Source organism: Tiliqua scincoides, chromosome 3, assembly GCF_035046505.1.
Source record: "Tiliqua scincoides isolate rTilSci1 chromosome 3, rTilSci1.hap2, whole genome shotgun sequence".
Classification (NCBI taxonomy): domain Eukaryota; kingdom Metazoa; phylum Chordata; class Lepidosauria; order Squamata; family Scincidae; genus Tiliqua; species Tiliqua scincoides.
In genome coordinates, this window is record NC_089823.1 from 131309260 (window position 1) to 131322071 (window position 12812).

Sequence of the window (12812 nt, forward strand, 5' to 3'; positions counted from 1 at the left end):
AGCCTTGATTTACTGTCCAGTTTGATGTTACTTCTTTATACAAAGGTGTTCTAGTTTGCCTGTAGTTCAGATGAATTATGTAATTTTTTCAGTTACATAATATAATAATAATAATGTAATGAATATTTCGTTATATATGTATTTTCACTCTGCAGTTTTTTCAGTCCATACAATATTAACCTTTTGAAGCAGCTGTTCCAACAAGGTGTCTGATTAGGGAAGTAGATCTAGCTGCTGAGAGTTGGGATCTCTTAGGAGCTCTTGCTTAACTGTAGAGCTAACAAGCAAGCAAGAAATGAGTCAGAACACTATTTCTTTATTATGTGGCTGCATCTGGTGTTCCTGTATGGAGAAGCAACAGCACATTCTTAACTTCTCCCTCTTGCCTTGTAGACAATTATTGAGCAAATAGAGCAGCGATCAGAGAAAATGCCAGAGTGAGTATGCAAAATCTAAGCTGGTTGTAAAATTTTTTTATTGAAAATGTATTTCACTTAGTAGTAGTAGTAGTAAACCTTTAATAGCATAAATACATCTGTAACAAATTCTACGAAACAAAGACACCAAAAAGCATGCAACACAAGCGACACACATCAAGGAAAAATCTATCCACAAAGAGTAAACTGTTCAACCAACCAATACTATGACTCAGGAATCACGGCTTAGGATCAACTATAAAGCGTTCTGGAAATTCCCAAAGCAAGTGGAAAAAAAACAGGTCACACATTTTGCAAAGACAAATTAACTTGTCTAAAAGCAGGAGTTTTTGATAGAACAAGAGCCAGGTATCTGGCAACAGCAAATGTCAAGGATCCAATAGCATCTTCCATAAACCTTGAAAGAGAGAATGCACATGAAGGAGGATAATAGGAAAACCAGGTGGCTAAATATAATTTTCGTATAGAAGAATGATGAGGACAGAAAAATAATATATGAGACAGAGTGTCTGAAACTTCCTTACAAAATAAACAAAGACGTTTGTCTCGAGGGATACACAAAAAACGACCATAATGTACTGCGGAAGGGAATATGTTAAAACGGGCTAACAAAAAGTCTCTTTTCAGCTGTGGATTAGTGAGAGTGAAAAAGTAATTGGAAGTCAAAACATGTTGAGGAGATAGACCAAAGAAAAGAGGAGAACAAATGGGATTGAGAGTACTTTTGAGAAAATTAAATTCAGCCAAGAAAAGATTCTCCCTAATAATACTGTAGGCTTGTTGTAAGCTTAAATCAGCTAATGCTTCGATAAAAAGATTAATGGAAGTTTTGCTTCCACTGATCGAAACCAAGAGGAGACATAGGAATCCTTTAATAGAACCGAAATAAGAGAATCAGGGGACGGAGTTAAGTGAATTTTGAGCCAAAATTTAAATGTTAACAACCAGGCATAGGTGGAGGGAAGATGAAGACCTAGCTCTATTAATATAGAAGAAAGACGAATAAGGTTAGGAATTCCAAGAATCTTCCGAAAGAAGGAAGCGGCTAACCGATCAATATCCTTGGTAACTGCTTGTATCCATAATGGAACTCCATAAAATAAATGGGAAATAATCTTGGATTTAAAAATTTGAATTGCAGCAGGAATGAATTGATTTCCGGAATTAAAATGAAAATTTACGATAGCTGAAAGGTGAGTGTTAGTGGAAGAAATAATTGCCTTTTTGTGAAGAGACCATGATAGTTTGTAGTGAAACAGAAGACCTAGATATTTAAAAGATTTGACTTGAAGGTACGAATGAGAATTGTTTGACCAGATGGAAGGAGACCAGTGTCGGGGAAAAAACCATAATTTGTGTCTTTTTAGAATTAATGATGAGGTCATTCTTCTTACAGTATGACTGAAACTTAGTTATAAGTTCCCTTAGCCCAGATTTAGTTAAAGCCAAGAGAACAGCATCATCTGCATAGAGCAATATAGGAACCGGAAGATTATTAATTACTGGAAAAGAAAAAGAATTTGTCGCTAAATAAGAAGGGAAAACTGCCAAAAATAAATTAAATAGTAGGGGGGCAAGGATACATCCTTGCCTCACACCCTTATTAATTGGAAAACTAGAAGAAAGAACATTAGAAAAGGGAATAAGTACTTGACAACGATTATGAGAATGAAGTTGACGAAGTAAAAATAATAAACGGAGATCAATTCCCCAATTATTGAGCTTATTCCATAAAAGATCTCTATTTATAGAATCGAACGCACCTTGAAGGTCGATAAAAGCAACATATAAACTAGATCTGTTAAAAATAGAATATTTCTCTGCTAAAAATGATAAAAGAAAAGCATGGTCAAGAGTAGAAACTCCTGGGCGAAAACCAGATTGTTCAGTCCCTGGAAGGTTACTTGAGCGCGCCCAGGACGATAATTTAGAAAGGAGGAATTTGGCATAAATCTTCCCGATGCTGGACAAAAGACTTATTGGTCGGTAATTAGACGGAAGAGCTGGATTATCTTTCTTAAAAATTGGAAAAAGAAACGAATGCCGCCATACGTCAGGAAAACAACCCGAGGTGTTAATCGGTGAAAAGTGAAGCTAGAGGGTTTGCCCACCAACCAGGATTGCTTAACAGGACCTCATTAATTATGAGGTCAGGGCCTGGAGCTTTGGCAGGTTTAAGAGAGATAATTAGATCGTGAATCTCAGTCGGGGAGACCGGTTGCCATTCGGGAAGATTCTGAAGGGCATCATTTAGGAGAGGAGGGGGAGGATGAGAATAAAAGGTTTTGGAAAAGTAATCTACCCAAGTAGCCTCTGGAATTGGAGGGTGTATAACGTAAGGGGGACGACACGCCCTTGTAACTGCAGACCAAAAGGCCTTGTGGTTTTTGGACAAAATGGCTTGATGTAGAGAGGACCACTTTTTCAGGGGGTATTTCACTTTTCAACAAGAAATTCTCAAACCAGTTGACACATTGTTCATCTTGTAAGCTGGTGCTTACATGACTGAGTGCTCATCCATGGAGTGGAGGGGAAATGCCTTGCTCATAGGAAACTAGCTTGCCTGTTTAAGGTTCTAGTCCAATTGCCCCTTTCAATATGTTTTCTATGTGTATTGAAAGTATTTGTAAAGTAGAACATTGGAGGTGGCAGTTTGCATAACAGTCTGAAATGCAACCTAGAACAGGTTTGCTGTTTTAGGACTTAACACTGCAGCTAGAATTTGGTCATATACTTTAATCCTTCTGTGAGGTGAATGCTTCCTGATTCTTGTCTTTGCATAGGTACCAGCAGTTGCTTAATGAAATCCATCAATGCTACCTTGATCAGAGGGAGCTCTTGCTAGGACCTAGCATTACTAGTACTGTAACAGAATTAACTAATCGAAACAACAGAGATCATTGTGCTCTGGTAAGAATCATGGTGTTTTCTGTTCAAAACTTGAGTTCCTTTTTGAATTCATTGGGAGAAACAATGCTTTTGCTGAATCATTAACAGGCAGTCCAACCTAACCTGCACTGGAACGCGTAGGCCAACCTACCTTTGATGTATCCAGCATAGGTTAGATCCAGGCTAGAGGTCATCTTGGGGTGAGGGGATATTATTCCCCTTAACCCATGTTGAGCCCCAGCCATGCCATGGTGATGCTCCCATCTGCGCTAGCTACTTAGCTGGCGCAAATCTAAGCAGCCCATGTAAGGATGCTCAGGCCAGAGACTGAAGTTAGGATTTGACCTGTGTTGCCGTGGCCGATCCTGCCCTCCTCCCTGGCCCAATCTGCCTCCTGTTCCGTCCTCTTCCCACCTTCGGAACTCCCTCCCCTCACCCTCTCCCATGCGTTGTTGGCCAACACAGCTCAGAAGTCACCACCAACCTGCCTTATAGCACATTTGCGACACTCCTGACCTGGCACTGGGGACCTGCGCCAGCAAAACACGGTGTGAGGATTGCATTCCAAGGTGCTTAGCTTTCAGTACAGTTTAACTGCTTTTTCTTTTCTGTACTGGAATGAAATCTACTTTGCTGCAGTAGATGCAGTTTGCTGCATCTCAGAGCATCTCTGATAGAGAACCTCCCTTCCCCCTCCTTCCCCAACTTAGGAAATCAAAATTACACAAGGAACTTTTTATTTCACTTGGAAGAGATTGTATGATTTTGGGTGGATCTCCTTTTCAGCTAGTTCTGGAATTTCCAAGAGAGCAAAAGTAACTGGCTAAAATTAATGAAGAATCAATGATGAAGTGCACAGTGATGAAGCCTTTCTTAAATACAGATCTGTTCCTTTACTGATTTCAGGTCCGCAGTGGCTGTGCCTTTATGGCCCATGTATGCCAGGATGAACATCAGCTGTATGACGAGTTCTTCACAAAACCAACACCAAAACTGGAGTAGGTGGCCTAGAGAACTTTTCCTTGTGTCAGACTTTTGATGATACTGTTCACACAGGGATATATTGCAGGTGGAGGGTAGAAGCTCACGTGGCAGCTTCCATCCTGCTCCTTCACACCCTTATATTTTTGGAGGGTTCAGGAATGTTTCTGCTCACTAAGGTGAGCAGGATCTAATCTAACTTTTCTTTTGCAAGAAATCTTAATAAAATACAGAGATATCAACCCAAGTGCTTTTAAATCTTACACAAGACATGGGTACATGCTGCTGTCTTGGATGAGGTGTTCTTCCTCTCTTATGTAACATGGAATGTCTCTTCTAAGATATCCTGGCATGATACATGCTTCCATAATCCAGAAACAAACTTTGTCCTGAAAATTATTGTTTTAAGTGTATGCAAATCATATACAAAGAATATTTGTATACTGCTTTTATCAAGAAAAATGTTCTTAGTTCACAAAGCTGTTTACATAGTAAAATAAATGAATTAATAATAATAACACAGGTATTTATATACCGCCTTTCTTGGTCGTCAGATTTCTCCTCAGACTTTATTCAAGGTGGTTTACATAGGCAGGCTATTAAATCCCCATAGAGATTTTTACAATTGAAAGAAGGTTCTATCTTTCAAGAACCACAACACTCAGATGTTTCTTTCTGATCTGGTTTCACATTCTGGCCTCCATCCTCCCACGCTCAGAGCAGATGGAATAACTCGGCTCAGCTTGTCAGCTGCTCAGCTGCTTCAAGGTTGCACGGTGCCGGTGGCCTCGAATTGGCGACCTGTGGATGTTATCTTCAGGCAAACGGAGGCTCTACCCTCTAGACCAGACCTCCTAAATGGTTGACTTATAAATTTGTCAATAGACTGAAACTTCTTAATGGAGTTTAGATTTTTTAAAATTGAATTACAGCTCTAGTTCTAGCTTACTAGCTCAGATCAGTTGATAATACCTAGCTACTGGTATTGTAGCAGTGGGTGGAGTTGAAATTTTGTATTGACAGTTTTGGATTTAGAAGCCAAAGCTCAAATACAGCTTCATTTGTAGTATGTGATGCAGTGTCCAAGTTGCAAGTGATTCTGATACTGGTTTAGGGCAAGGCTATCACAAAGGAAACTTGAATCACTGCCAGTTTTTTTAATGGTGCCGAGGTTTATTTTGTTTGTACTGAATTTGTTTTTCTGTCTTACAGTGAACTTTTGGAGAAGTTATGTTTGTCATTATATGATGTCTTGAGGCCATTGATCATTCATGTGATTCACTTAGAAACTTTGTCTGAGCTCTGTGGGATTCTCAAAAATGAAATGCTGGAAGATCATGTTCAAAACAATGGTAACTCTAAAAATTGAAAATCTGAAACACTTGATGAAAATTAGAATGCATCTTTTAAACAGACTAACAGCCCAATCCTGAGCTCTGGGACCTGGCAGCTACACGGAGGGCTCCCGCTGGATCCTGCACCTCCCGTGCTACCGCAGGAGGCTCATCAGCAGAAGGGGACATTCGTCCCCTTCCCCTGAGTAAGGGAAGCAGCCCTGCAGTGGGGCTACTCACTTTAGCGGCGACCTTTTGGTCGCCACTAAAGTAAAGGTGCTTGTGTAGGGCGAGCAGTCCTGCCTGAGCGCCTTGAATCCTGTGGAGCTCGGCTCCGCGGATCCGCCTCTCCCCCTCCCCCCGGACACACCTCCCCCACACCTCCCCCCTCCCTGGAAAGCCTCCCCCACACCCCCATGTCCTGTTCTGCAGCCTGGCGGTCTGGGGGACCGCCACGCTCCGGAACCCGGGCGCCTGCCGCACGCTCTATGATAGTATGGTGTGTCAGGGATGCACCCTGATCAATCACAGAATTTCCTTGTCAGAATAATCTAAAGCAGGAGTGTCCAAACTTTTTGGCAGAAGGGCCGCATCATCTCTGACACTGTGCTGGGGGACAGGGAAAAAAAGAGTTAATTTACATTTCAAATTTGAATAAATTTATATAAATGAATAGTTTAGAGATGGAACTTATGAATGAATGAAGGTCTTGCAATAGCTCGTGCCCTGTAAAAGGTCTTTCACAAAACAAGGCCGCCCTTTCCTTTGCTGCCACTGCTGCATCACAGACGTGAAACAGCAAGCAGTGGAGGGAGGTCCTCGTCCCACAGCTCACATGAGAGGTCGAACAGTTGGCCGTCACACTGAGAGCAGTTGCGTTGGGCTAGCGTAGGCTTCAGCAAGTCTCCAGAGGGCCAGAGCTCATCGGAGACTGGGGGCTCTGAGAGGACCGGATTGGGAGTCCTTGAGGACCACAAGTGGCCCCAGGGCTGGGTTTTGGGCACCCCTGAGCTCAAGTGAGATATTAGACACAGGTGGCCATGAAAAGATACATTTCATGCCGTATGTAGTCTGACCCTGGATTAATAAGAATCAATTCACTCTGACTCTTATTAATCCAGGGTCAGACTACATACGGCATGAAATGTATCTTTTCATTGCCACCTGTGTTTATCATCTCACTTTATATGATTCTGACAGGGGAATTCTGTGACTGATCAGAGTGCATCACTGATGTATGTAGCCCTCCTTTGTAGTGGAAGTAGCTTGCAGTTCTTTTTTTTTCCTCTCAGCACACCTTTATTAAGCATCAATAGGATTAGTGTGGTTGCAGCTGCTAAAGCAATCTTCAGCTTGAAAGCTCTTCTTTATCTGGACCCTAGGCTATAATATATATACAATACTATTCCCTCCTGGATTCTGTGGGTGTTGCTTTCTTATGCCCCAGTGTGGGTCCTCATTGGTTGGCCCCCAACTAGAGAAAACAGGGAATTAACAAACAAGTAAACAAATTCACAGATAATCAAAAGCTTGGTCCAATTTCTGTCTTTCAGGGTGATTTTATTAATCTGGACCCTCCCTTTGATTTGAAGACTAGGCCCTGAGTTAGGCTTTCATGTATTGTTTCAGCAACAATATTATATCTGCATTTTTTTGTAAAGTCTGTTAAAGTTTTTGGCATTAGCAGTGAACTTTACTGAGGAAAAATTAATGGTGATTTCAAGCTGATGAATTTCTCCTATAGTGGAACAATTGGCTGCTTTTGCTGCTGGTGTTCAGCAGATGTTAGAGGATGTCCAAGAGCGACTGGTTTACAGGACACATATCTACATTCAGACTGACATTGTTGGCTACAAGCCTGCTCCAGGGGACCTTGCCTATCCTGCAAAGTTGGAAATGATGGAGGTAAGTGTCTGCATTTGGCAGATGTTTAAATAAGCAAAAATCCCCACCATATATAATTATAAATAACTATATAAGCTTGAAATTTAAGGTGTTACCTGACCAGACAGCAATGGAAAAAGAAGTACATGCTGTTTTCTTTAATTGTGCACTTTTACAATGTTGCTTTTGGTCATCAAAAAACAAAAGAAGAGCTTTGAGCAACATTGTGTTATGGGCAGCACACCTTCTTCAAGCACCACAGAATCCATGTTTCTGCATTTACTGAAGTGAGAGCTAGAAGTGTGCTTTAATGTTCCCTTCCTGGGCAAGTGAAGGCGCTGCTTTATAAAGCAGTTTCTGGACCACTGGATCAGCAAGGCAAGGAAAATGGGCTATTTCCTTTGAATTCTTCGACTTATTCACAGACAGTACTCAGTACCCAACTGGTTTACTCTGGACAGATATCCTTGTTTTCATTGAAATGTATGTTAGAGTTTAGGGGCCCATTGCTATTTTAGGAATGACTGACTGTAGAGGAAAATGGAAGATGCCACTTAGGGTGCAATCCTAACCCCTTCTGTCCGTGCTTTCCAGCACTGACTTAAGGGCAATGCAGCTCTGATGTAAGGGAACAAACATTCCCTTACTTTGAGGAGGCCTCCGTGAGTGACACCCAACTGCAGGATGCAGCACACGTCCCATTGGCACCGCTATGCCAGTGTTGGAAAGCACTGACATAAGTGGTTAGGATTGCGCCCTTAGTGGCTGCATTTGTATTGTGTTGGGGACTACCTTGAATCTCCAGAGAAAGGTGGGATATAAATCTTTGAAAATAAATAAGAGTTATTTTAAGTTTTTTAAAAAATTTTTTAATTTTCGGGTGTAATAAGGTGGCTGAACTGGCTAGGAAACCCAGATGTGCTTACATCCTTTGTTAATACCAAACTTTTGCACCACATGTGAAATATACAGCACAGACCCCTGTAGAAAATTTATTTATTTTCATTGCAATTGAGAAATAGTTGGCTTCACTTTTCAGAAGTGTACTTAATTGCAGTGAACTAACTTAGGTTGCTTTGTGTTACATTGATATGTCTTCATTTTTCTGCTTGAAGAGGAGGTAGGGCTGAGTATAGCTTTGTTCCCTTGCAAATCAGTGGAAATCTCTGCATTGAAAACATTAATAAGTACTGTATCTGCAAACTGGGCTTTTTCCTTTAGCAAATTGCACAAAGCTTGAAAGAAGACGTGAAGAAGTTGCCTGCAGATGCTTCACTTTCAGATATGAAACTGGAAGAGCCAGAGAGTTGCAGTGTGGTAAAACTTGGTGTGTGGTTTTTATCTGGCTTCAAAGTAATTTGTACTTGTAAAAAGCAAACTAATAATGGGTTATATCCTAAAGTCATCTTTTGTGAGTGGGAAAAAAGCCCATTTGTGCGAGGGGGGGGTGATTTTTGCCAATCTCCCTTTCTCCCTGCTCCTCAAAATATCTTGAGTGTCCCACAACCCTCAGGAACACATTGGGGGGGGGGGCGGCAGGTGGCTGCCGAGGGAACAAGAGACGGTACAACAGGAAAGGACAATTTTTACCAATCAGGGCTTCTTCCTCTCACAGACAATCTTAGAATACCAACCATAGATTCTAGTCATCAGCAGTGGACTTAGCCCTAGGCGAATGTGGCAGATGCCAGCGTGCCTCTAGGACAGTGTGGGAAGCCTCCCTGAGGCTCCTGACGCTGTCAGAAACTGCACTTCACAAGGCTTCCTCAGTTGGCTCTAAGGTCATGCGAAGCTCCATTGTGTTTCAGAGGTGGGGGCGGCGGCTTCATGCACAGGGGAATGGCAGCATCTTTTGTGGAGGGGCTGCTTCACGAACCTTTGCCCCAGGAGTGGGGAAGGGGAAGTCTGCCACTGATAGTCATCTGTGAGTTTACAGTATTTGGGGGACTCTTGATACAGAGGCACATATAAAATGAAACATTCACAAACATAATAGACCTCAGCTTGTGGCTATTGTATTGGGATGTTCTGAAAGGCCTTTGACACGATTCATGCTACAAAGGGGTTACTGCAGGCCTTTCTAGAGAATATTTCTTGGTTCCACTTGTGACTTAAACCTGCCTGGCATTTCAGGCCTAATTGTATTTTCTAGGTTCTCCCAGTTGTCTGCAGTGTATTAGTAGAAAACTAGAGTGATTGGTTATGTCTAGTTCTATGCAAGAGGGTGAGAAACTGTAATCTTAAGATTACAGTCCTATGCCTACTTGGGAATGAGATGCATTTAAATAAGTAGGATTGACTTCTAAGTATATTTGCGTAGCGCAGGCTGCATGATATAGAAACAAAGGCCAGACTGAGGCCAGTTTGACAGGATTTCTGCCTATACTGACTTCATTCTTGTCTCATTTTTCATATGTTACATGCTGCGCAATTCTGAGCTGCTCTTGGGCCGGCGCAAGTCCCTTGCACTGGCCCAGGAGGGTCACAAACGTGCCGTAAGGTACATTTGCGCCTCCTCATGAGTCGGCAAGGCCGGCACACAGAGGCGCGCCTGCCTGCAGAGGCTGGAATAAGCCTCCGTGGCAACGTACGCCTCTGAGCTCGACTGATGCAATATTCTGGGGTGGGCAGGGAGAAGGTGGAAGGGAGGTCTTCTGGGGTGGGGGGAGGGCAGGTGGTGGGCGGCACTGGGGGCGGGTGGGCAGGGAGCGGGAGGCGGGGCTGGAACCTGGCTTCAAGCCGCTCAACTCTCCTTCCCACCTCAGGAGGTGGTGCAAGTCTGAAGAGAACCATAGCTGCAAGGGTTGCTTACTCAGCTCTGACTTAGCTGCTTTGGGCTCCTATCCTATGCTGGATACACGGAAGCCTCTTGGCTTGCCTGTTCTAGCACAAGATAGGATTGTGCCCCAAGAGTCCAATCCTATACAATTTTTCAGGGCCCATGCAGCCATGCCAATGGGACATGAACTGCATCCTGTGGTGGTGGTGGGGAAGTCACAAAGGCCTCCTCAAGGTAACAGAATGTTTGTTCTCTTGTTTCTGGGCTGCATTGCTGCAATGTCGGTGCTGCAAAGTTGGATAGGTTTGGGCCCCAAGTATGAAAATATGTATTTTCCTGGGGGAGAAGATATGTATGGAAATATTTGCCAACAGTTTCCTTCCTTTTATTTCTTCAGTGTTTTATTTCAGCACAGACTTTTTGAATTTAAGTCCCCTATCACTTTATAGCTGCATAAATATATTGCATCTTTTTGGAACCAAGTCTGTCAACATGGTGATTGTGTTCAAACTGTTATACTGAAGGGCTGAGCCTAGTACTAGTATAGCATCCTAAAAATTATCTTATATAATTAGTGAAGATTATCATTGTGTAATAAAGACTGAATATTCTTGAAAGTGAAGTGACAGCCAAATCTGTATATACCTTCTGTATTTGTAGATACGCCGGAATCACCTAATCCTAGACATCATGTCACAATTTCACCGGCAGATCTCCATGGAATGTGGTATCCCACAGTCAGAAGGACCCTTGTGTGTCTGTCCAAGCTTTACAGATGTATTGATGTAGGCATAAAATTTTGTCTTGTACATAATACTGAAGCTGCATTTTAAGTTTTTTCATGTTTATTTACTTGAAAAGGCACAACTTAAAAGAGAAAAGAGCCAATTTATTGTTTTCAGGGTTTTTGTTGGTAGTCTTGTTTTCCTGCTATGTAAGGTGGTTTATATTTGACAATAATTGAACAGGAAGATAACATTTCCAGATAGCTATCTTATACCTTTGGTCTTTAAGCCGATGTCTTCATTGGGCCAGTGTATTACATGTAACATTCTCATTTGTTACGCTCATGTGTTGCCTTATTCTGGAACATTAATTCCTCTTGCAATCGTTCCACAGGCATTACATTGCAAGATGTTAGCTGTGGTTAAAGACAAGGTTATATGTACTCTGCATTGGTAATCTAGACATGTTCAATTTGCACGAAGTAGGTTGAGTGAGCAAGTTTGTATGTTTGTTCTTTTTTCCATAATATGTTCATGGTGGGGCAGTGGGTGATGCAGGGTACTCAACTGCACCCTCAACTGCTGGAAACTACTCAGTGACTCTTCTGGCTACCACGATTTCAGGAGGTGTTGCCCTCATACATTCACGCATACCTACAAGTGCTAGAAACATACTGTCTTTGTATGAGAAAAATGATAACGGAGGTTCTCAAGAAGCTGAATAGTATGACCAGTACTGCATTCTATGGGTTTTCTGTGTCTCTGTGCACATAGGCCTGGTCTAGTGTTAAGCAGGGTTTGCTAGTATGCCACATACCCTTATCTGAAATCCTGATTAGGAGTGACTCATACTTCATCTTATCCTTGGTTAACACCAGTGCTGATTGTGATGCTTAACTGTACCAAACTATGGAAGAAATATGCATCCCAGAAGAGAGGGGCTATATGCTACTGATGCTTTAAGCATGGTTAAGCAGTAAGGAGCATATATGTGGGCATTGGCCCTACATGCCGCTTGATGGATATAGCATTGCCTTGCCAGCTTGTCCCAGACCACCCACACTTGCTATACCCCGGGTCACAGCAAACTATGTTTGTGCTGTTAGAACTTTCTCTTGTGATTATTCTTAAGAATAGAGAACTAAGAATGTTGACAGGTTCCATATGGGTTAAGTGTATGGCTATATCCTGTTAATGAGGTCATGAATACCTTTTCAGTTTCTTATTCACATATGTTATGGCTAATGTTATGCTAATGTACATATTCTCTTTTCTCATCCAAATTTAATATCTGCTAAACAAGGAAAATACAAATTAACCTGCAAGGCTTGAGTTTATATTTTGCAAAGTGAGGCTGCTAGCTGCAGTATAGAGGATTTTTTTGTAAAGCTTTGGTAAGATTATGGGCCTAACCTTTATGGATATTTGTGTTCTGTGTTTCCCTCCCCAGAGGGCAGTGTTCCAAGGATTATCTCAGGAGGCCTTATCTGCCTGCATACAATCATTGCTAGTGGCTTCAGAGTCCATTGCCAAAAACAAGGTCAGGTAATCTTACCTTGAATAGGAGGGATTTAGTCTGGTTTTTATATAACAATTTTAAACTGCTTCTAGGAGTGTGTAGTATCATTTCTGAATGTAAGTAATGATGAAAATGTTCAAAGAAATTCTCTTCCCCTTTTTTCCTTTAGTTTGCAGTCTTTATAGATAGCTGCTAGGCTTGTCAACTGTTTCCCTACTTCATTCATATGGGGAATGGGCTTCTGATGGAGGTTTTAAAAAACAA

At 41.9% G+C, this 12812-nt stretch overlaps 1 protein-coding gene across 1 annotated transcript in view; it reads left to right on the top strand.

The window, feature by feature from the left end:
- COG3 (component of oligomeric golgi complex 3) overlaps window positions 1-12812 on the top strand; it is a 45319-nt gene that overhangs the window by 14497 nt on the left and 18010 nt on the right. The window contains exons 9-16 of the mRNA XM_066622644.1: window positions 394-437; window positions 3221-3347; window positions 4233-4324; window positions 5520-5659; window positions 7386-7546; window positions 8747-8852; window positions 10965-11089; window positions 12480-12569. Coding sequence (XP_066478741.1) covers window positions 394-437; window positions 3221-3347; window positions 4233-4324; window positions 5520-5659; window positions 7386-7546; window positions 8747-8852; window positions 10965-11089; window positions 12480-12569 — 885 coding nt within the window. The remainder of the gene's footprint in view (window positions 1-393; window positions 438-3220; window positions 3348-4232; window positions 4325-5519; window positions 5660-7385; window positions 7547-8746; window positions 8853-10964; window positions 11090-12479; window positions 12570-12812) is intronic.